This window comes from Anolis sagrei, chromosome 1 (genome assembly GCF_037176765.1).
Source record: "Anolis sagrei isolate rAnoSag1 chromosome 1, rAnoSag1.mat, whole genome shotgun sequence".
Taxonomy (NCBI): domain Eukaryota; kingdom Metazoa; phylum Chordata; class Lepidosauria; order Squamata; family Dactyloidae; genus Anolis; species Anolis sagrei.
This window is the reverse complement of record NC_090021.1, coordinates 84,494,346-84,519,820: the sequence shown is the minus strand read 5'-3', so window position 1 is coordinate 84,519,820 and position 25,475 is coordinate 84,494,346. Positions and strand designations below refer to the sequence as shown.

The following is a 25,475-nucleotide window of genomic DNA, read 5'->3' as shown; positions in this document are numbered from 1 at the left end:
GAAATGCCACCTGTAATACAAACTAGATGGATTCTCTGGTGTCATTTGTACTCATGGGTTTCACTGAAAATGCTTTTTTGTTTGTTAAAGTACTTGAGGGCAAATGAGGACACATAGCAAACTCTGTTATCCCAATGTACTCACTGATATAATAAATCTAGAGAAATCCTGATGGTAAGTGTTTCCCACCAAATTATTGAAGGCATAGAGTGAACTCCTTGGTATCACATTTTCTGAAGAGTGAATGGTGGTGCATGAGTAGATGACATGTATTTCTTTCACATATATTATCATCATAAAACATACCTGAAATAACTTTAACAGTTGAAACCTATAACTAGGAGTACAGCCAATCATTCTTTCCTTCAATGTACCTTTACTTATAGAGAGATCACAATAGGTCTTCCATGTATAGAGGAATTTGACATTCAAATGATTTTCAGAACTTACACTTTTTTAAAGGTAATAATTGTTGGATGGCAGACAAGATTTGCAGATGGTCATTTTTGGCAGAGACAGAGAATGGTAGCATATGCAGCTTAATGTTCTACTCATTAAATTGGCTTCTGATAATGGTAAGATATAAATGTGTGGTAGAAGTTAACCTATCTCTCTGGATTTTCTAATGGTGCACCTGACAGTGCTTGTTTCTGTTCAGCACAAGCTATCTACGAAGCAGTGGAATACTATGAATTATATACTATGTACCTAATGACAAATTGTTGTACATTCCAGACCATCTGGATCATTAAAAAAATCATGTTTGTGTAAAGTAATTAAATTTTCCAAAGGGTTGCCATTGTACTATTGTATTGCTGGCCTGTAGTGTTTTGCCTGGCATATAAATAGCAAAATTGAGGCTATTCTGATGTGTAGCATTGAGCCAGCTGAAGCTGCAGGCTGCAAAAATGAGAGTGGAAAAACATATATGCTATTCAAATGTTTTGTAAAAGCTTTATGAAAAGTGACAAGTTTTAATCTGTTGGAATCTACACTTTCCCCCCTACGTCTTAAGAAATATGTTAATCTATAAACATAATAGAAGTCAAAATGTGTATGTGTGGATATGGCAGAAGTATCCACTTACACAGATAGCCTTCTGCCTCCACAAACAGCTATAACCCACAGTGCTGAGGAAACACCAAAGAACTCCCTCCAAGGACACTTCAGGTTACATCGGGTGCCATGAATATGTCTCACCACCCCTGCCGAACATAATACTGCCCACCACCCAAGGAATCCTTTCATTCAGGGACAATTTCCTCCTAGATGTTCTTGTTTTTCCTACAGAAAGGAAATCTCTTTCCATGGCTGTGGAATTTGCATGACTCCTCCCACTACCTTTCCCTTATCTCTTTCCTACTCTTTACTATGGCATGCAACAAACAGGAATTGATCAGCAACTGAACAAGAAGTTTGGGGAAATCAACCTCAATTTATAGGTGTAGTTCACCTACATCCAGAGAGAACTGTGAACCCAACCAATGATGGACTGGACCTCACTTCTTGAGGCCACTGTGACCCCCACAAATGATGGACACTAAACACAACCAATGTCCGATCTGGACTAAACCTGGCACACAGATGCAACATGGCCAACTGTACATACAAGCCTGGTTTGGAGAAAATTGACCCATGATTCTGGGAAATGTAGTTTACCCACATCCTTATGCATTTTCTAATGGGGGCATTAAAAAAATCAAAAACTGGCTTTTTTAATAAATAGTGTTATTAATTAATTAAATGATGTTACTTAACACCCTAAAACAAACAAGGCCCTTTTTAAATAACCTGGGCACCGCCGGGTACCCAAGCTAGTATGTGATAAAAATTGAGAGACATCATTCTGTCTGGTATATGTGTGTGTGTGTGTATCATATGTTGCATGTCACATGCAATTTTTGCATGACATATAAAGGATGAGTAAATCTTGCGCATAGAAGCAAATGAAACAAACACTAGTGTACACAGTGTCTAGGTGTTTAAAATCATAGTGTGTTAAAAATATCTTCATTTATAACTCTAGAAACTTCAAGTAGGTAGTGAGAGGGAAGAGGGTTTTTTTTTTTGGATCAATAAACCTTCAGGACAGCATTGTGAGTCACGATCTTATGGCATAGTGCTTTCAATTTAAAAAAACCCAGCAATGTAGTTGAAAAGAAAATAAGAAGAAACTAATGTTTTATAAAACTTTTTTAATTCACTCTTGCTTTACATGGGTATTTATAAGCACCTTGTCATTAACTCTTGATCAAAAAAATCAACAAGACACAAATATTTCATCATTAAGAAAATATGCCCAGGCTTATGAATGTGCATATGAAGAGCAACGTAAAATGAGACTAAAGCTATAGCTTAACTATGGAATTGATTCAATCCATTTTGGCTTTGTCAAAACACAAAGCTTCCATTGCCATAAGCCTAGACAACCATTTCGTAGGGCATGTATGCATGCTGGAGGTGACCGAACAGTTTTCACAGCACCAAATGACTTGGATGAATTTGGGAGGAAGTTTTAAAAGACAAAACGGGCTCCCAGGTGATGGCTGAAGAACCTTTAAGTATGGAGTTTGAAGGGAGAGAGAGGGCTGCATGCATCCTTGCCCATGCTATGGCTGCCTAGGATTGCACCTGCAACCTGAATACATTAACAAAAAATGATTGTTTACTTGGAATATTCTTCTAACCAAGCCTTGCTTGTTATTTTGTCTGCTTTATGTCTCAAGCATTTATTGTTAATCCGTTTCTTTAAAAAAATAATGAAGTTTCTCCCGCAATTGTGCAAGTCATAAGCATAGATGTGTGCAGTTCCTATTCGATTTATATTAATAAACTGGAAAAGATCTGTACACTTTGAGAAAAATGGTTTTAAGTTTGGTCTCCTGTAACCAAGTAATTTAGGTTGATTCAATTCATTATCATGTACACAACAAGAATAATTATGTCAGTGTTTTCTGGCCTACACATAAAAAGTCTCCCCACCCTCCAACCCCATTCTTCTTACACAAAAGCATACAAAAAATAATCTACAAAAATCATTTACACTTGATTTCAGTAGCAACAAAAATGTTTGAGAAAAATGGTTTCATTTATCCATCAGAAAAGGAATGTCAGTAAACAATAAATACAATGTGCTTTCTTCATCATATAGACATATGTACACTTGAGTCTTTGGCTTATGTGTAAATTTCTTTATAAAGAACTTTGATCAGGCCATAATTGCACATTAAAAAAAATAAAGCAGTTATCATACATACCATATATATAAATGTATATATAACTTTTTTTTCCCTTGCAACACATGGAACGTACAGAGACGATCAATCTGCACAGTTGTTTCACTGTTAACCATTTATCAAAGTATGGAGAAAAGGGGAAATAAAATGTTGAAATAGATACATGCAACAGATGGGGGCTCTAGTGTAACCAAGAGACAGCTGAAAATACAAACACTGAAAAGTCCTACCTTCAACAGCAGACACACTCTGCCTTTGCCCTTCTTTTTATTTGTGGCACTATATGTTCATATTGTATACAGGCATAGAAACAGTTTTTTATTTATATATTTATATATATAATTAAGATACACCATTTATTAAGAAAAATACTTTTGCATTTAAAAATTAACTCTCCCCTTCACTAAATTCATTCTTCACAGGTTGCAGAGCTGATGGCAAAATGCCGTTCATGAAATTTCATATTATTTGGTTCTCTTGATTGAATCCATCCTTTCCCACTAAGATGATTCAAGATACTCCAGTGCGACATCATAGCAGAAACGATATTGCTCCTGTTAAAGAAAAACACATAGATAGAAAATTGAGAAGAATACTAAGATTTGTTGCTGGCTCTCCTCATTTGTTTATTTTGTAATACTTTGAAATACATATATTGTTACCAATGGTTTGAAATCTCTCAATCCAACAGAGCAGTGGTTCTCAACCTGTGGGTTCCCAGATGTTTTGGCCTTCAACTCCCAGAAATTCTAACAGCTCGTAAGCTGGCTGGATTTCTAGGAGTTGTAGGTCAAAACACCTGGGGACCCACAGGCTGAGAATCACTGCAATAGAACCTAACGGTATGGGCCAAAATTAACTAGGGCTGGTACAAATAGATGACCTAGTTCATGGTTCATGGTTCTTTGAACTGCTGGGGGGGGGGGGGGGGGCAGGATGAGCAGGACTATTGGTTGAAAAAATAAGAACAAATTCATATGCAGGTTGCACGTATCTTATTTATAGTACATAAAAACTGAAAGAAAAATACAATATTTAAAATGAAGAACAATTTCAACCAACATAAACTTACCGGTATTTCAATGGAAAGTGTGGGCCTGCTTTTGGCTGATAAGATTGCCAAGTTAATTAGGATTGTTGTTGTTGTGTGCCTTCAGCTTATTTTAGATTTAGGGCTACCCTAAATCTAAAATTTAGGGCAGGGGCTGGGTAAATGACCATGGAGGGCCTGAGTTTGGGGACACCTGACCTAGAATCACACATTCGTAGGTGATCCTGCTGTAGAAAACATGTAGACCATGAAAGTTCCCCAGTCCTCATTTGCTAGTGAGTTGCTACTCAGGAGTCTGTTCCATGTCGAACAGGGAGCACCAGGCTGACATACCCATCTGCTTTCAGGTGGGTGATCTTGAGTGAGAGGGGGAATTACTATAGGGTCCCTGTTTTGGCTGTGGCATAAGAGATCATTTATGGGAGGAATGCAAACTTCAGCTACTTCCTGTTCAGCAGGGAACAGAGCCATATCAACCTAGCAGATACTGCCTGGTAAATTGGAATTTGATACAGTTGAGCCAGGACACAGAGTTACATAACAACAATGGTAGAGAATTCTAGGTTTCATCGACAACACTTTAATTGCCACGGCTCACTATGGAATCATGGGAGTTGTTGCTTTATAAACTCTTTAGTCTTCTCTGCCAAAGAGGGCTGGTACCTCACCAAGCTACAGATCCCATATTTCCATAGAATTGAGCCATGACACTTAAAGTGGGGTCAAATTGCATTAATTCAACATCATAGTTGCACTAATTCTACATCGTAGTTGCTACTAATTGTTGCTATTTTCTTATTGTTTTGCTACTCCATCAGTTAAAAAATGAAAAATATTGTGATAAGTACATTGTTCCATCTGTGGTACTGTACTGTATAGTTAACAAAGTTGAATACCTTAATGTTAAAGCAAGAGATCAGATCCTTTGGTATTCAACAAAATAAACTCTATAAAGTCAACTTTATCCCTCAGCATTAAATTCTAAAAGAGCAAATAAGGTAGGAATTTGTATCTCGGTGAATTGGTAACCAGGGATGTGCATTTCTAGCATGACTGGGAAGTTTTTTTTTTAAGATCTCTGTTTTTTTAAAAAAACAAAAAACTCAGGACCAGCTGTCCAAAATTGGGGAGGGGAGGGCAGATTCCGAGCCTCAGTATGTTTAAACATTTAGCTTCTTCAATGAGAAACAAGGTACCCATCTCTCCCTTCCCCCAAGCCTAGAAACCAACACTGCACAACTGTTCACAGGAAGTAGGAGAAGCTTTCTGAAAAGTGTTATTGTTCCCTTCATCTTTGTTATCTGATCATCTTGCTGAATGTAGGGCAGGTAACAATGCTACATTGGTTGTTCTTGGCTTGTTCCCTCACCCGGCTTAACAGCTGCTAAGTGCGTGAGGTTAAGACAGTTCACCCACAAAATGAATGACACAGTTTTTAGCAACTTCAGTGGGAGAGCAAAATACTTCTTCATTTATTTATTGGGGGGGGGGGGGGGCTGAAGAATAAAGTGGCATTATTAGAAATCCATACACACTACATTTCTAGAGAAAATGTTTCCTCATGACAAAATATTTATTCTAAAATGCTTTAAAGTGCAAAAGGAAGTAAACTAGCAAATGTAACTTTGACATATAAACTCCTGGAACTCAACAAAAACTTTATCTAATGCTTAAATTTTATGATTTGAAAACCCCAAAACCTGTATGTAAGATTTGCAAGCAATTAAAAGGTAGGGAGTAAAGAAGAGAAAAGTCTGTTGTCAAAGGCTTTCATGGCCAGAATCACTGGATTGCTGTAAGTTTTTGGGCTGTACGGTCATGTTCCAGAAGCATTCTCTCCTGACATTTCACTTGCATCTATGGCAGGCATCCTCAGAGGCTGTGAGACCTCACAACCTCTGAGGATGCCTGCTATAGATGCAGGTGAAACATCAGGAGAGAATGCTTCTGGAACATGGCCATACAGCCCAAAAAACTTACAGCAATCAAAGAGAAAAGTTTATTTTTAAATTTAAAATATTTAAAAGAAAAAAGATAGCATTTCTCTTCTCTACTTTCTCTAACCCAAAGGTGGAGAAAACATATGACCATCTGATGTTGTCAGTCTGTAACTTCCATAGTTGCTTGCCACTAGTAATACTACTATTCACCACTATCCTCACTCTCAGTATCAACTGTTTTCTTTTCTCCACATATATTCATGCTTATTCCCACATTATCTTTGCTCTTATTCATGGAATTATATATGTATTTTTAGTGTAGCCCCTTACGAATGCCAACTTTGTTAGTGGCAGAAACAAATAAAGTGATCATCTGTTAGTATGTGGAGCTTTCTTTCCTAATATTCTTTTACTCTTATTGACACCACAACTTTCTCTTGCTCCCTCTTACCATTTTGCTTTTTGAGACTCTGGGGGGGAAAAATCCTGCTGCCAGAGAGACCTTTTAAAAATATATTGTCAGAAGCGTCTTGACAACATACTGCAAGTCGCTTATGGAGTGAGAGAATTGGCGGTCTACAGAGACAATGCCCAGGGGGCGCCTGGATGTGTTACCATCCTGCTAAGAGGCTTCATTCATGTACCCGCAAGCTAGAGCCGACAGAATGATTTTCTTTTTTTGGAGAGGAATATTTTCAAGCCATGAGCAGTTTAATCTGTGGATGCAGAATCCATGGATATGGAGGGCTGACTGTAAACAATGGAGTTTAAACTATGTTCCATGGTGTGAAAATGAGAATGTACAAACCATGTGTCAAATATAGTCCACTGTTGCTATCAGTAAGCACAGATATCTAAAAGTTCTGACAAATCTTAAACTCCACAGAATTATCTACAGCAGGATTTAGGAATTCAGTGCACTTAGGCTGTACAGCAGCTATGTTTCCTGGAGAGAAAGGACCTCAACTTGCTAAGAGAAGATTGGATGAAGTTTGTTGCTCTGCTCTCTGTAAACTGCCTTAGGAGATACCTTTTCTTTCTCAGATCATGGAACTTCTGACAGCAAAAAGAGACTTCTTGATATTGTATACCATGAATCAAATTGAACGAAGAGGGGAAATAGTGAGAGTGTTGTCAATGACCAGGAATTTGTCAAAGATGAAAAAAGGTTTGGCATTTCGGCAGGCATTCAGTGAATGGGAAAAGGTATGGGACTGTAATTTATGGGTATATATTTTTGTGCACACAGTTAACACTCTATCCACAAATTCAACTATCCATGGCTTGAAAATATTCAAATAAAATTTGTTTAAGCAAAAACTGGATTTTGCCATTTTACTATATTGAGACTTCAATATTCAGATTTTGACATCCTTGGGGGAGTCCTAGAAACACACTCCAGTGAATACCAAAGGCCCCTTATATTATCTTAATGCATTTTGTATCTTATAGTTAGCTTTAACTATAGGAAAATACACCATTCTATGCAACTTCTGTGTTTTAAGAAATCCCCAAATGCATAAACTTACCGGTGTTTCTACCATATTTGGCTTACTGTTTCGTAAAGTCTTTACTGCATGGAAAACATCAATGACGTTTTGCCTTTTCAGCATTTCTATTACAATACCTATGGCACAGAACATTCCACTTCGTCCACCGCCATTCCTGATCACAAAATTAAAAAAAATATTTTTAAGAAAAGGAAAGGTTTATATACATACATATAATTACATGTATTCATTTTATATAAATCCATGTAGCAACAACACATATTTTAAATAAACAATATGATAACATTTCAAACAAATAATAAAATCCATATGCAAAGTAAGAAAGTTTGCATGATAAGGTAATCATTCTGAAGTGATGCCATTAGTCTTACTTCAAGGAGCTCAGTATTTCATAGGCTCAACTTGAAAAATCGAACTATTGCTATCTTGATTTAATAATTTAAAAATCTTTCCAGTTCTTTTTTTTTTTTTTTGCAAAAAAAAAAAGCTATTTCTTAAAAATAATCACGACAGCACAAATCATCTAGGGTAGTGGTTCTCAACTTGTCCCCAGATGTTTTGGTCTTCAACTCCAATAAATCCTAACAGCTGGTAAACCGATCGAGTGGTAGATAGTATAGTGCCAGTAGTTCTTAGACAGATTTGCCTCTATCCAAATGGAAATAAATAATGCAAGTAATTTTCTAAGGATTGGAAGTAGAACTTGAGGTTCCCCACTGAAAGCAAAAACAAGAGTTCTTTTGAAAATACAGATTGACCCCTTATCCATGGATTCTATACCCAAGGTTTCACTTGGCCACGCTTCAAAAAATATTCCTCACAGATGTATTTGTGGGCCACTCTATACCCCTCAGTGTTATTATATGGTATGCTTCTGGCCCAAGGATAGTCAAAATACATAGTTCACTATTACACACAATTTCAGGTATCTTAGAACATACCCCCCTGTGGTTATAGAGGTTGAAGAAAAAACATAGATTAAAACATAAAAGCATCACACAATCTATATCTATGTATATAATAAAGGTGAAAGTTTGTATGCGGCGGACAAAAGTGTGGTGGTGCGACGGGAGGAGTATGTGCCAGCGTTTTGATTGGCCAGCCTGAAAGTTCCAACATTCTGATTGGCTGCCCCAGTGGTGCTATTTGCATATGGTCTCTGATTGGCCAGCTTCAATAGGAGCCCCTGGTGGAGAAAAGAGTTCATGGCAGAAACGGGGACATGAGAAGGAAATTTGCATATGGTCTCTGATTGGCCAGCCTCAATTCCAAGATTCCGAGATGACAAAGAGAGGAAAGGAAAAGGCCAGAGGGCGCTAAGTCAGACAATTACCAATACAGACCAGACTTGGCACACAGAGCCTGCAAGACCCACTCGACATCCTACTGTAGTTTGGAGGAGGATGAACCATCCTACTGTAGTTTGGAGGAGGATGAACATTCTGAGACCGCTGTTAACCTCATCCAATGACTGATCAGGACCAAACTTGGCACATAGACCTCTCATGACCCACTTTACGTCCTGGTGTGGTTTGGCCGGGGATGGACCATGGATAATGGGACTTGCAGTACCTTTGCTCACTTCTTGAGACCACTGCAACCCTCATCCAATTACCGATAAAGACCAAACTTGGCATACTGAGTCTCCATGACGCACTCTACATCCTGGTGCGGTTTGGAGGAGGATGCACCATGGATGATGGGACTTGCAATACCTGCATTCCCTTCCTAAAACCAATACAACTGCCAACAATGATGGATCAGGACCACAATTTACACAGAGAGCCCGCATGACCCACTCTACATCCTGGTGCGGTTTGGAAGAATTTGACTATGGATGATGGGACTTGCAGTCACTTCACTCACTTCCTGAGACCACTGAGACCCTCGCCAATGACTGATCAAGACCAAACTTGGCACACAGAGTCCCCATGACCCACTCTACATCCTGGTGCACTTTCGAGGAGGACAGACCATGGATGATGGGACTTCAAGTACCTCCACTCCCTTCCCAAGACTGCTGCAACCCTTACTAATGTCCGATCAAGACCAAACTTGGCACACAGAGCCACCTTGACCTACTCTACATCCTGATCCTGTTTGGAGAAGGATGGACGATGGATGATGGGACTTCCAGTGCAGTTCAGGGCAGGATGGGCCACTAATGATGGGATTTGCAGTACCTTCACCCAATTCACTTCCCACAGAACATTGTAGCCCTTACAAATCACAGACCAGGCCCAAACTTAGCACACAAAGTACTCATGGCCCACTCTACATCCTGATGCAGTTCTAAGGGGGATGGACCATGGATGATGGGATTTGCAGTATCTTTACTCACTTACTGAAACCACTGCGACCCTCATCCAATGACCAATCAAGGCCAAATTGGCACACAAAGCCCCCATAACCCACTCTACATCCTGGTGCACTTTCGAGGAGGATGGACCATGGATGATGGGACTTCAAGTACCTCCACTCCCCAAAACTGCTGCAACCCTCATCTAATGACCAATCAAAACCAAACTTGGCACACAGAGCCCCCATGACTTACTCTACATATTGCTGCAGTTTTGGAGGAGGGTTGACCATGGATGATGGGACTTTCAGTACCTTCACTCACATTCTGAGACCTCTGCGAACCTCATCCAATGACTGACCAAACTTGGCACATAGACCTCTCATGACCCACTTTATGTCCTTGTGTCGTTTGGAAAAATTGGGAGATTGATGATGGGACTTGCAGTACCTTCACTCACTTACTGAAACCAGTGCGACCCTCATCCAATGACTGATAAAGACCAAATTTGGCACACAGAGCCCCCATGACCCACTCTATATCCTGCTGCTGTTTGGAGGAGGGTGGACCATGGATGATGGGACTTCAAGTTCCTTCACTCACTTCCTGAAAACAATGCAGCCATTATCCAATGACCAATAAAGACCAAACTTGGCATACAGAACCGCCATTACCCACTTTCTCTAATAATCCGGGCAACGCCGGGTCCCCAAGCTAGTATATAATAAAGAAGAGTGTTTGTATGGGAAGGACAGAGGTGCGGAGGGCGGAAGGTGTATGTGCCAGCGTTCTGATTGGCTGCCGCTGTGGTGCTATTTGCATATGGTCTCTGATTGGCCAGCTTCAATAGGAGCCCCTGGTGGAGAAGAGGGTTCATAGCAGAAACGGGGCATGACAGAAGGAAATTTGCATATGGTCTCTGATTGGCCAGCCTCAAATCCAACATTCCGAGATGACAAAGAGAGGAAAGGAAAGGCCGGGGGCTGGGTCAGAACACTACCAATACAGACTGAAATAGGCACACAGAGCCCCCATCACCCACCCTACATCCTACTGCAGTTTGGAGGAGTATGAACCATGGATGATGGGACTTGCAGTACCACCACTCACATTCTGAGACCGCTGTTAACCTTATCCAATGACTGATCAGGACCAAACTTCGCACATAGACCTCTCATGACCCACTTTACGTCCTGGTGTGGTTTGGATGGGGATGGACCGTGGATTATGGGACTTGCAGTACCATTGCTCAATTCTTCATACCACTGCAACCCTCATCCAATTACCAATAAATACCAAACTTGGCACACTGAGTCTCCATGACGCACACTACATCCAGGTGCAGTTTGAAGGAGGATGCACCATGGACGATGGGACTTGCAATACCTGCACTCCCTTCCTAAGACCATTACAACTGCCAACGAGGATGGATCAGGACCACAATTTACACAGAGAGCCTGCATAACTCACTCTACATTCTGGTGCGGTTTGGAAGAATTTGACAATGGATGATGGGACTCGCAGTCACTTCACTCACTTCCCGAGACCACTGAGACCCTCGCCAATGACTCATCAAGACTAAACTTGGCACATGGAGCTTCAATGACCCACTCTACATCCTGGAGCAGTTTGGAGGACGACAGACCATGGATGATGGGACTTCAAGTACCTCCACTCCCCAAGACTGCTGCAAAACTCATCTAATGACCAATCAAGACCAAAGTTGGCACACAGAGCCCCCATGACCCACTCTACATCCTGCTGCAGTTTTGGAGAAGGGTGAACCATGGATTGATGGAACTTCCAGTACCTTCACTCACATTCTGAGACCTCTGCAAACCTCATCCAATGACGGATCAACACCAAACTTGGCACATAGACCTCTCATGACCCACTTTACATCCTGGTGTTGTTTGGAAAAATTTGGAAATGGATGATGGGACTTGCAGTACCTTTGCTCACTTCCTGAGACCACTGAGACCCTCGCCAATGACTAATCAAGACTAAACTTGCCACATGGAGCTCCAATGACCCACTCTACATCCTGCTGCAGTTTGGAGGAGGACAGACCATGGATGATGGGACTTCAAGTACCTCCACTCCCTTCCAAAGATTGCTGCAACCCTCTTCTAATGACCAATCAAGACCACACTTGGCACACAGAGCCCCCATGATCCACTCTACATCCTGCTGCAATTTGAAAGGGGATGGACTTTGGATGATGGGACTTGCAATACCTTCACTCACTTACTGACACCACTGCCACCCTCATCTAATGACTGATAAAGACCTAACTTGGCACACAGAGCCCCCATGACCCACTCTATATCCTGCTGCTGTTTGTAGGAGGATGGCCCATGGATGATGGGACTTCAAGTACCTTCACTCACTTCCTGAAAATAATGCTGCCATTATCCAAAGACCAATAAAGACCAAACTTGGCATACAGAACCGCCATTACCCACTTTCTCTAATAACACGGGCAACGCCGGGTCCCCAAGCTAGTACATTTATAAAAACAGCATCATAAACAGCATAAAATAACATCAACAACAATGCATCACATGCAGTTTGTTGAATGTGTAAAGATAAGTGTGTCAAAAGGTTTTGGTATTTTAAATTTAAACAAATGATGTAAACATTTAAAACCTGGGACACACAAGATAGACAGCAGTCTATTTAGAGCACTGCTTCTTAAACTGTGGGTCCCAACCTGAAATCTATAGTGTTATTTGTACTCATAGGGTTTCACTGAAAATCCTTTTTGTTTGTTTGTTAAAGGTGTACTCTGAACATCACCCAGTGGCTGTTTTAGATATTTACATGTATCTATTGTGCAGTATTTACAGTGGACTCTGCAGAAGATGCTTAAGCTGTGCTTCATAAAAAGAAAAAACATCACCCTGTTTAGCAAGCCTTGCAAAAGCAGATTTTTATCTGTAAAAATTGCTTTTTATACTCTCTCTCTCTCTCTCTGTCTATCTATCTATCTATCATCTACATTAAAATTTCTCTGGTAGAAGGGGGTCCTGAGTGGAAAAGTTTAAGAAGCCCTGGGCATTGGGCAGGGAGGAATTCAATCCAACATTTTTCAGAAAACACACATGACTGTGGGTTCCACTTAGTATAAGGTATTACATACCTTAGTTTCTATTAGATTGCTCTAAAATCATTTCATTTTCTGTACCTTACCTGGAAATCTTCTGATACATGAAAATTTGGAAATATTTAAATAAAAAAGCCCCAAACACACATTTCCATTACAGGCAATAGACAGTATGGAGTGTGAAAAACTACATGATACTTACAGACAGTGAATTATTGTTCTCCCTTCCCCTTCTTCACATTCTTCTTGCCATTTTTCAACCTGAAGAATTAACTTCAAGAATGACCGTTTGGAGCCTGGCACATCTCTGTGAGACACCCATCCTAGATATTGAAATTGCTGTACCATCAAATAACCTTCCTGAGGCTGTTGAAAATAATTTAATGTTAAAAATAAAAAAGTAGCCATATATTTTTCTCTTTCACTATCTTTTATATTGAAAGAAAAAAAAATAACAGCAAGATCAGAGGTTTATTAAGACCCATTTATAAGACATAAAAATAAAGCTTTCTACTTAATCAAGCTCTTAATCAAAACACAAACTAAATGTGGAGAAGGAGGTTTTGTTATAGGGCACAATAACAAAGATCTATTCTAAAAACGTTTGAATTGAGTTGGGGGATAAATAGAAAGATTAGGCAATATTTGATGAGAAAAATCTTAGATTAGACAAAGGTCACAGAGAATTGTCTCTCTATGCAGTGAAATTGAGAATCTACCCATTTTACTCAATGTCAAATTATGTATAGCAAATAAAGACAATAACATAGAAAACCGGAAGGAGAGCAGTTACTTTGGACTTGCAATCATTTAATATTCGTTTTGCCACTGGAATATGGGTGGCAGACAGAGATGGATAAATTATTTGAGAGTCACCTAAATTTTGTATCGGTAGCTTGATGCAGATTGAAATGACTGAAAATAATCTTTATTTTAAAATACCCCCAAAGGATTGTTTGCACTCATTTAACTGAATGAAATCACTAGAAATGGGGTGAACATAAAAATAATTGTCCATCATAGCAGTGGTGCAAACATGCCAGTAACTGTGACAAGAGTACCTCTGTTTGAGCCCCAGAATGCCTTTTACACAACATTAAGGTAAAGGTAAAAGTTTTTACCTGACATTAAGTTCAGTCGTGTCTGACTCTGGGGGTTGCTGCTCATCTCCATTTCTAAGCTGAAGAGCTGGCATTGTCCATAGACACCTCCAAGGTCCCATAGACATCTCCAAGGTCATGTGGCCGGCATGACTGCATGGAGCGTCGTTACCTTCCCACCAGAGCGGTACCTATTGATCTACTCACATTAGCATGTTTTAGAACTGCTAGGTTGGCAGAAGCTGGGACTGACAGCGGAAGTTCACGCCACTCCCCAGATTCGAACCTGCAACCTTTCGGTCAACACTACACTATAATCTTTTGACCCAGTGCCTTGCTGTTGCTGGAGTCAGGGGGACAGCTTTAAACTGGCTGTCCTCCTTTCTTCACAACCGTGGACAGCAAGTGGAGAGGGGAGGCCTGGTCTCTGAGAGGTCCCCTCTATCTTGTGGGGTTCCTCAGGGGGTCATTCTCTCCCCTCTGTTATTTAACATCTATATGCGACCACTTGCTCAGCTGGTTCGAGGTTTTGGGCTTGAGTGTTATCAGTACGCCGATGACACTCAGCTGGTGCTGAAGATGGAAGGCCGACCGGACTCTGAACCCGATTGTTTCCATCAGTGCCTCGAGGCCATTACTGGATGGTTGCGTGCCAGCAGGTTGAGGGTGAATCCAGCAAAGATGGAGATCCTATGGCTGGATCGACCGGGCAGTGGGGACATCCAGCTGCCTACCCTGGATGGCGAGGCGCTACGCCCGTCATCATTGGTAAAGAGTCTGGGAGTCCTTTTGGACCCTCTGCTGACGATGGAGGCCCAGGTCTCCGCTGTTAGCAGAACCGCCTTCTTTCATCTGCGGCAGGCTAGACGGCTGGCCCCCTACCTGTCCAGGGATGACCTAGCTACGGTGATCCAGGCCACAGTCATCTCAAGACTGGACTACTGTCACGCCCTCTACATTGGCCTTCCTCTGTCGGTGATCCAGAAGCTCAAGTTGGTACAAAATGCAGCTGTTTGGCTTCTTGCGGGAATTCCAATGAGATGCCACATAACACCAACCTTACTACAGCTGCATTGGTTACCAATTGAGCACCGGATCACTTTCAAAGTGATGGTACTCACCTTTAAGGCCTTGCATGGTCTGGGGCCGATGTATCTGAGGGACCGCCTCACTGCCTACCAACCCCAGAGATCCCTCCGTTCTGAGGACCAAGATCTATTGGAAGTCCCCAGTGTCAAGACCTTGCGTCTAACAGCAACGAGATGCAGAGCCTTCACAGCAGTGGCACCATCACTCTGGAATACTCTGCCACCTGAAGTCCGTGCCTTGCGGGACTTGCCAGCTTTCCGCAGGGCATGTAAGACATACCTGTTTCGACAGGCTTTTAATGTTTGATATTGCTGTTTTTAAATTGTTTTAGATTGCTTTTAAATTTTGTTAGATTTTAGCTATTCTTGTAAGCCGCTCCGAGCCCCAGGGGAGTGGCGGCATATAAGTTCAAATAATAAATAAATAAATAAATAAAAGTAAGTATACTACCATAATAGTAGATCACAGCATTAAAAAAACTGTGTAGCTATTCTGTCATTTGCTCCTCAAAGGAACACAATGACAATTTGGGCTCCTTGTAAAATTCCCTGTTTAGAACAGACTGAGTCAACAAAAAAACCTCATCTGCCAAACACACTGAAGCTATTATGTTTCCAGCTTGCTATGAAAACCTTTAACCTGTTTTGTTTTTCTAACCTTACCCAGCAAAAAATAATAATTTTAAACTCCAAAATCCAATAGAAGCTCCATAAATGGGATTCTCCTGTCAGTCATAACCATATTGCTTACCCTTGTTAAATTGCATATCCTGAAGATTCTGTTTATTACATCACAATCCATTGAGCACGACATGCATTCCACCTGAATAGGACCATATCTCAGCATTCCTTCTTCAGGCCAATACTGTGGACATCCCTATATCATATTAAAAATTAATGTTAAACTATTACAACAACAGAGAAATTGTACAATTCAATTATAGCTATAATTAAGATGCTTTTCATTTGCTTAACTAACTTGGTAGAAATTTGGAGGTGTTTGTATGAGGAGGAATGAAGCTTAATATATGAAAAGTGAGACCAACTACAAGGGCATGCTCTGATTAAAATGATGGAGCTCAGTACATAGGTTTAAACGCTATCTAATTTATTTGATCAGTATTGTATTCTATTGATGATATAGAAAGTGGTTTTACAACTTCAAAGGAAACCCACATATTTGGGAGCAGAACTTAAGAAGTTGCTTTTAAAGTACCCTTCCTAAAAGCATCCATTTCTCATGAGCTTGTAACTGATACACTTTTAAAAACTCTTTATTTTTTGCTTGTTTAGATGTTTAAGTTGATCAAACAGGTAATAAAATACTGTAAATTAAAATTAAATCAAAATACCTTCCAAGTATCATTTGAAAAAAAAATCTAGTGTTTTCTTCACCCTGATACACATATTTTCTTTTACACTTGGGAACATCTATTCACATGATCTCCTCATTTTGTGCTCTTGTCTATATTAACTGTCTTTCAGTTAATATAGACGAGAGCACAACCATTTTAATGAATTTTGCACAACCCTCAGACATTAGGTGCTTACCTGTGATAAATCAATTTCATTTAACATCACAAGAGAGGTACACCCATAGTCATATACCAGTCTCCAAAAATCTTTCACAGTATTTGGCAAAGGATGCTGTGTGACAATGAAGGCAGCAGGTTGCCTGTAGCTCTGCATTTAATAAAATGTGCAAACAAAATAAGATAATAGCAGTCAGAAACAAAATTGTGTTGCATGAATATCAGACAACTTCACAGCACTCTTCCCATAACCTAACTCTTCCCGTAAGCATGTTGTTCTCAGTTACTAGCAGAAAGGAGCAAACAGTAAAGGAATGACACTTCTCAGACTTAACTGAAAAATTAGCATTTAAAAAAAAATTAAGCCCTACTCAGAAATGGAAAAAGTACACTCAATCATTTCACTCTTTGCCAATGAATCTCTAAAAGACACATGCCAGGTTAAGTTTGTCACTTTAATTGGCCACTACAAAACTTACACATATACTGGCCACTACATTCTATGGGCAAAAAGGTATACAATGCACATTCTAGAGAATTACACTCTTTTTCTTTCATTGACTGAGAATAGAATAGAAAATTACATTTTATGCATGCTGAAAATACATGTAGGAACTATGCAATATATGAAACTGAATTTATGTATCCTTTATTTCTCGTAGGACTGTATTTATTAGTAAAAGGCAAATAGGTAGAAGTGGCTGCACATTAACATAGAAAGTCTCGTACTAGAATTTCCATTCATACATTTTCAAAAAAGACTAAATTCCACTTCTGGAGAAGAAAGATGACAGATTGCAACCTCTAATTGGAGTCCCCTTCAGAGAAAACAATTGCAGAAAGTACAGGGGAACCTCCTGGTGGATCTCTGTCTGGATAACGGAGAGATCATGTAAGTGGAGCTCTACATCTATACTACTTGCCAGGAAACCGTGGAAACCACTGCAGTCTGCGAGAGACTATCATCCAGCTCAACCGCCAAAGCTTGCCTATAAAAGGACACTTGATCTGCTAAATCGCTCTTTCTCAAATGTATCTGAAACATAAACCCTTAATTGAAAAGGGTTTGTCTGATCAGCAGTTAAAAGAAAACGTCTTTTTGGGGTGGAAATAAGTACAGAAAAGAATGATTGCAGCTATAACATAAAAAGCTTAGCAAAGTTTAAAATGGCCAAGGGGAGTATTAACTTAAAGAGTAAAGGATTTTTAAAGTGTAAGATTCTTTCAAGGCAGGTGGCAAAAGTAGCACTGAGAAACTGAAGCTACAGCAGTGTGAGAACTACCCCCTCTTTTGAACGTAAAGAGCATTTTACACTGTATTCATTTTATTTTTGTCAAGTCACAAGAAAAAATGTTACATCTCATTTTGCATACTTATAGGGCACATTACATCGACAAAAAGAAAAAAAAACCCTCTTACGTCCATAAGGGCAGCATTGATATAATTGCTGCTTTCGCCATCAATAGTAATTAAGAAAGGCAGACATCTGTCTGGTGGTAACATATCCATAAAGCGATTCTTGTCATGGTTCCTTGGCAAACATGCTATACTGCAGTCTTCAGCCTGAAGCCGAGGAGTCACAGAATTCAGGGTCTGGAAGGAAGAGGCAGTTTTTATTATGATCTAGTGTATATTTTACATAGATTCATCTGGGCACTACGTAATATTGAATAGTGAGGCTACTGAGAGCCATGAGGAAAAAATATGTTAAGTTCAACTCTGAAAAAATTAGTCTGCATGCACTGAATGGGTTCTCAGTTTGCATCCCATATAAAAGAAGAAAATAAGAGACTCACAAGGGAACTTTTATATATGCTTAAACTGAAGGGGAAAAAAACACTCCTGAAGGCCAGAGGCTACTGGTGTTCAAATAAATTAGCAATTAGAATCACACAATGGAATTCCAGATTTATAGATGACAGTGTTAAGCACATTATGAAAGATCTAGGTGAAGCATTAGGGTTAACACAATGAAATGCTAAGAGGTTATGAATCTGATATATAAACTGGAGAAATATATAACTGGAACCAGAGATGTTGTTGCTGTATAAATGAGATGCTGAAAATACCTGAAATTCATCTTTCAGATGTGAAGAGTTTGTCTGAGAGTCTATTCTAATCATGTCAAAATAGGCGGCTTTGAATTCACATACAGGGATGGCAGTTTCTCCACATAAGCAGGCTTCCAGAATTGCATCATGAATAAAGATATACTGCTCCTGCCAAAGAAGAAACAGAAAAAGATTCTCTCAACATTTTTTATAAGAAATGAAATCTGTTTTATATACCTTCGTGCTGGAAATCCTATTCAAGGTAGTTTAACTCAATCCATTTTTATACTGCTTAATCACAAACTATTTCTTAAATGAGATTCATTTAATCAGTGTGCTTTCCTGGAAATGGCAAATCTATAGTCCAGCAATACTCAGTGGCAAAGGTATCAGCTGGTTGTGTAATACACATTTGGTATTTTGAGGGGAGGGGTTTCTTTTTCCTCCCTCCCCTGTCTTGTGGGGCAAATTCCTTTTTGATACTACAAAACAGAAGAACAACAAATCAGGTCTGGAGAAATGCTATGAATAGCTCCATATATCAAGAATTAGAAACTCTAAAGTTCACCCACCAACATGGCTGTGTTTAAAGTGAAGGTAAAGGTTTCTCCTTGACATTAAGTCCAGTTGTGTCCAACTCTGGGGGGTGGTGCCCATCTCAATTCCTAAGCCAAAGAGCCGGCACTGTCTGTAGACACCTCCTAGATCATATGGCATGGAGCACCATCACCTTCCCACTAAAGTACTACCTATTGATCTACTCACATTTGCATGTTTTCAAACTGCTAGGTTAGCAGAAGCTGGGTTAACAGTGGGAGCTCAACCCACTCCCTGGATTCAAACCACCGACCTTTCGGTCAGCAAGTTCAGCAGCTCAGCTATTTAACCCGCTGCACCACCGAGGCCCTTGGCTGTGTTTTAATCCCCCCAAAACTGAATGTTAATAATGAAAACAAATTGTGATTAGATATATTTCAGAAAACAACAAATATCTATTTCCCTGTGTCACTTTCAGAGATCCCTAGAAATTGCAAGCTAAGCTAAATCCAATGCATTACAAATATTTGTTTTTATTTAAATCATAATGGATCACTAAGATTGTCTCAACTACTCCTTTTTTACATGCTGCAACATCTCATGAAGTGTCTGTATCGGGATGAGATTTTTTAAAAAAAATAATAACAAAAGCCTTCATAATTTAGGGCTTTACTCCAAAAGCAAGAAAAGGTCCACCCTATCTAAATTGGAAGCAGAAAACATTCTCACCACACATTACTAATCACTGCTAAAATAAACTGTTATATAAATTTGCCTTAGGGTCACTGTAGGTTAGAAGAAACTTGAAGGCAGGCACACAACAATAACAGTGCAGCTCCCAAGCCTACTATGCATGCTGTGTTCCATAATGTTTTCAACTTCTATTCCCTGCTAAGTATTTATATTATGGTTTTGATATATTATTATTAATTCTGGATAGAAAACTCAAGGCTGGTTAAGTAAATGTGGTTTCCTCATAGAAGAACAATAATGTGCCCATCTTGGTTATGTTCTTTTGTACAAATGCTTATGTACATTGCTGATAAAATAAAAGCAATAATGCTGACAGGATTTTCCATATAGGGGAAAAATGAGAACAATTCTTGCATGAAATTGTGGTGCTCATGTTTGTCTTGCTGGCATTTTAGTTTGTTGGTATGGAGCAGCTTTTAAACTCAGTTCAGTGCTGAATATGTTTTTCCAGCATTTTGAATTTGCCAACTGGATTGTTGCCTAGATAAGTCTTTTATGATCATATTACACTGCACCTGCAAAATAATGGCTGTTTTGCTATGTTAGCACTAGTAAAATAATGTGTGGCCTGGGTCCTGGAAAGCAGATGTTAAAGAATAAGGAGTAAGGGAAGAGAAAAATCAGGGTGAAATGAATCATATTTTCAGTTGCTAGACTTACTAGATGGTGTTGGCAACCAACTTGTGAAGGAAAAAATTATATCACAATCTTATGTCTTTCTGCAGTTGGACTGCAAAGTTTTTCAACAAAAACTGGTTGTTACACAATAGGTGCCTGATGCACTGAAAAAGATTTTTATTCTACAGAATGAACAGCAGCAAATTTGTCTAACAATATGTAGCAGTAGTTCATCTAATTATCATTGTACAAGGCATTAAATCGGACATCCCAGTTGGAAAGTACCTACTTATATATTCCAAATATCTTATCATTAATAGGAATATTAAAGGACTTCTCAACTATAAATGCATTTTATCTGTAGTTGTGCATCCAACCAAATCTGACAGCAAGAAAGCCCTGTCCTAGGAATGTGCCTGCTGCTCCTATCTACCCGGAGTCCACTGTGACATATAGAGACTTCCTGAGATACTACGACCCATCAAGCAGAATGTGGAATGGGATGCAGGAAATAGTGCAAAGTCAATACATTTTCTAAAATTGGGAACAAGATGTCTTTCACAATCACAGAGATTGCCAAAACAAGGACCACTCATACTAGATTAGATTCAATATAATTATGTATTATAGGATTAATGAAGGATTCGTTTATTAGAATGTTTATGAGGCAAATTACAGCTGAAAAGAGAAAGGAAAAGAATGGCATTTCAATATCCAGGTCAAAACTGATCTTTCCTACAGAAGACAGATAAGAAAACCACAGGGAAATTTTGCAGGAATTGAAATCGAGGGGAATATGGGGCAGATCTATTAAATCTGATTTTATATTGTAATTGTAGTTTACTACTACAATTACAATATAAAATCACCTCTCTTGGCCCAACTACCTCAAACATGATTAACATATAATTTGCCCATACTCTGTTGGTAGAAGGGACATTCGTTTTCCCATGCAGCTGGTGCTAAATAAAATAGGTTGGGGAAGGGAGTTATGATCATATCAATAGTGTCACAATTAAGTACTGGCCATGAATACAATTTTGGATGATTAAATTTAGGTTATAGTTTATACTCTGTACCTCAGGAAGTCAACTTTATGCCAAGTAGCAGACCAATATGTGCTATTTGTTTGCTTTGCCTTTCCACTGAGTCGCCAATAAGGCTGAGAAAGGCGGTGTACAAGCATAGCAAATAGATTCCAAAAGAAAAAGAAAAAAGAGTTCACTCCAGTGCTTGATTTCTTTTCCTTTTCCACTCTTTTCCTTTTTGTGTGTGTCTTATTTATTAGGTTAAAATGGCCAGTATTTTAAAAGAGTTTGGTGGTAGCAGTGGTGGTAGTTATAGTATTTCTTTATCCTGAATCTATCATCAGAGGAGGCGGCCCTGCTCTTAGTCCCACCCCCATCTCAAGTACGGCCGGTGGGAATGAAAGAGAGGACCTTTTCCATGATCACCCCCTCCTCTGGAACTCCCTCCCTAAAGAAATAAAGCTGGCCCCTTCCCGTCTCTCTGAAAATCTATCTTTGTTCACAAGCATATGGAGAGGAGGAGGACTAGATGAAGAGAGAATATTACCAGATTGCTGATGGGAAAGTAAAAATGCATTTGGGCTTTGTTAGACCATAGTAGCCCATTTAACATCATTGACCATTCAATCAATGCACACATCTGTGAACCTTTATGGTGCTTTTGTAAATTAATTCAGATTTGTGTTCACATTTTATGTTAGTTATAATTTTTGATAGACTGTGTTTTATTTAATTTATAGTTGTTATGTTTAAGGTGCCTTTTATGTGGGGTTATTATGGATTATTATATTTGAACTTATTGTTATTGAAGCACTGAATGTTTGCCTTTTTGTTTGTTGGAATCCGCCCTGAGTCCCCCAGGGGAGATATATAAATAAAGGCGGAATATAAATAAAGTTAATTAATTCATTATATTGGAAGACTCGAAATTACAAAAAGAAAATAAGAAAACTTCAGTCCACTTTCTCTACAATTCTTAACTACTGAGTTGGTTGGGTGAAATGGAAATCCTGCAAATTTGCCACTCTATATAGAGGATGAGACTATTAGGAATGGGTTGAAGTTTATGTGGGAACAGTTTTTAAACTCTCATTTTGGTTTAATGAATTGTCCAGGTATACCAAGATTTGGTGTTATTTCTAGGCTAGGTTACAAAATGTATTTGATACAAAATAATGAGGCACAATACCTCTGTCTGAACCATATTGATCCGGCGTGAACGTAATGCTTTGACGCAGTTGTAGATGTCCACAACACCTTCTCTTTCTGCCATGTCTAGCATTATGTCAATTACAATGTAACAGCCAGTTCGTCCTGCTCCAGCACTGGAATAAATTTACAGAGCATTACTTCAATAAAAATCAACAAGTAACAATGAAGACAAAAGCAGAAGCCCTAAGAAGGTCCAGTTTTCAGGAGGGAGTCTGGTGGAAATCAGGTAAAATCTGTCTTGTGAATCTGAATTATTTCTTTTTCAGGCAAAGCCACTACGGGGACAAGCTGGATACACATTACAATGACTGCAAAAATTGGCACATTTTAAAATTCCATTCTTGTTCTTTATAGCTGTACTCAAACTTCAGAGATCAACACTAATGTTGGTGACAGACTTATATTCTTGTGAAACTTTGACATCTCATTTTTTTTAAATAAAAACGTTCCCAGTAGAAGTATTCTCTGGCTGCACATACATGAGAATCTATACCAGTGGTTCTCAACCTGGGGTCCCCAGATGTTTTTGGCCTTCATCTCCCAGAAATCCTAACAGCTGGTAAACTGGGAGTTGTAGGCCAAAACATCTGGGGACCCACAGGCTGAGAACCACTGATACTCAGCTGGTTTTGAGAGTAGCAGTTTAAAAAATGATTGTCACCTTTACTATTACACAAAAAGGTCAGTATTGGGATTTGAAAATCTTTCCTAAAAGATAAAAGACTTTGAAGGAACTGATATCTGGTTAAAAGTACTTCCCCCCTGAAACCATTGACATGAAACAACATGGTGGTGCATGCTTAGATGCTTCATTCAGAAGGTAAGGTGCCAGAAAATCTTAGTGGTTGTAACAAGGGATGGAATGATATGTCAAATAATACTTCTAATCCCCTACATTTCCAGGAACAATTGAGAAAATGTAGGGGTGTTGGGGGGGGGGGGGATATTAAAATATCTAAATCAAATTTTGCCAGTACTGAGTCCCTAGATGATGTTAGATCATGCTTCTTTTATCTGAAGCTACCACGGATAGTGTCAAAGCTGTTGGGAAATTATTTCAGTACATACAAGAAAGATTTTAAAGTTTTAGGTTATATAGGTAAATTTGTCTACTGGACCACAGTTTTGTCAAACTTCACCTGTCAGAGGGTGAGACAGAACTCTACCTTCACCTTTTTATGTCCCCAAACCAATGATGTCACATCAAGACCACTTCACAAGAGACTACAGCTCATGCACACATCGAGAAATTATAGAAAGTGCATCTACCTCTTCTCTACACACCTGCAATGCACAACAATAGGCCCAGCACTTGGAGGATTAGATAGTTTTACACGCCGTATAAATGACAGAAGGCCTGTCGCATTGTACGGTACCCCATGATCAGGCCATCCAGTAAAGTGGAATTGTTTAACTTCACGGATCTCATTGTAACCTCGCTGTCAAAATATAAAAACAAAAGAAAATGATTATTTTTTCACTTGATGAGTTATGGGGTGGGCGGGCATATATTAAAATCTAAATACTGAATTTTAAGCCAAGAATAACTGCCATAATCAATAAACATTTTTGTTAGTATTCTAAGCCAAAAATGCGACAAGTGTTGTTTAAAGTGGACTGTCTACCACTGAATTTTTATGCATGACTATAAACACAATCTGTCAGATTATCTTTATCAGCTTCCTTCATAAACCCATTCCAATACAGAATGCACCACAATTTTCCCATCATACCCCAACATTGTATATTTATGTGACTAAGGCATGTATAATAAAATTACAACCACTTATGAAAACATTCCTGAGCAACCCAGAATATGACTAGCTTGCATGTAAATATAAAGGAGAATATTCTTAAGGAAAACAACTCTCAAGGGTTAAGACAAAAGTGAAATACTGCACAAAGGACATGTCTACATTACAACGTATCAGTTTTATACCAGAGTACTCTGTACATCACAAGGTGACACGCACAAACAGATTTACTTTTTTTAAAAGTGCAATTACATAAAAAGTGGGGGAAAGGGGGGATACATAGTACATGAGCTAGGTATATACACGAACATACATTATCAATTGCTAAAAATACAAACACTCCAATACATGGAAGAAAAATATTCACCAGTATTCAATGTCAAAAGTATCTTACTGGTTGAAAATATATTTTATAGAAATGGGCTTCAAGAAATGTCAAGATCCTGCATTGCCTGCTGTGAGAATGGAGCTGTTATTGTAGCTCTCTGTTCCTCTGCTTTCAACAAAGTCCTCCTCTGAAGAAAGGTAGATGCACACCTTGAAGGAGGTGCTGGAGATAGGTCACTGAATCCAGCCTTACCGTGTAGCTACTTTCCATCAATTAGTTGAATAATGGTTCAACTAATTGATGGACCATTATATGTGTGGTTCATATAAC

At 39.1% G+C, this 25,475-nt stretch overlaps 1 protein-coding gene across 13 annotated transcripts in view; it reads right to left on the bottom strand.

The window, feature by feature from the left end:
• Window positions 1-2,180: 2,180 nt before the first annotated feature.
• Window positions 2,181-25,475, bottom strand: part of PTPRK (protein tyrosine phosphatase receptor type K) — a 430,669-nt gene continuing 407,374 nt past the window's right edge. For 7 of the 13 annotated variants that reach the window (XM_067466813.1, XM_060753318.2, XM_060753324.2 and 4 more), the window contains 9 exons: window positions 24,333-24,502; window positions 23,041-23,176; window positions 18,934-19,083; window positions 18,284-18,457; window positions 16,883-17,014; window positions 16,083-16,208; window positions 13,346-13,509; window positions 7,757-7,892; window positions 2,181-3,790 (listed from right to left, as the gene is read on the bottom strand). In XM_067466813.1, coding sequence (XP_067322914.1) covers window positions 3,737-3,790; window positions 7,757-7,892; window positions 13,346-13,509; window positions 16,083-16,208; window positions 16,883-17,014; window positions 18,284-18,457; window positions 18,934-19,083; window positions 23,041-23,176; window positions 24,333-24,502 — 1,242 coding nt within the window. In that variant the 3' untranslated portion in view covers window positions 2,181-3,736. The remainder of the gene's footprint in view (window positions 3,791-7,756; window positions 7,893-13,345; window positions 13,510-16,082; window positions 16,209-16,882; window positions 17,015-18,283; window positions 18,458-18,933; window positions 19,084-23,040; window positions 23,177-24,332; window positions 24,503-25,475) is intronic. The other 6 variants (XM_060753320.2, XM_060753325.2, XM_060753326.2 and 3 more) reach the window with 1 other exon arrangement.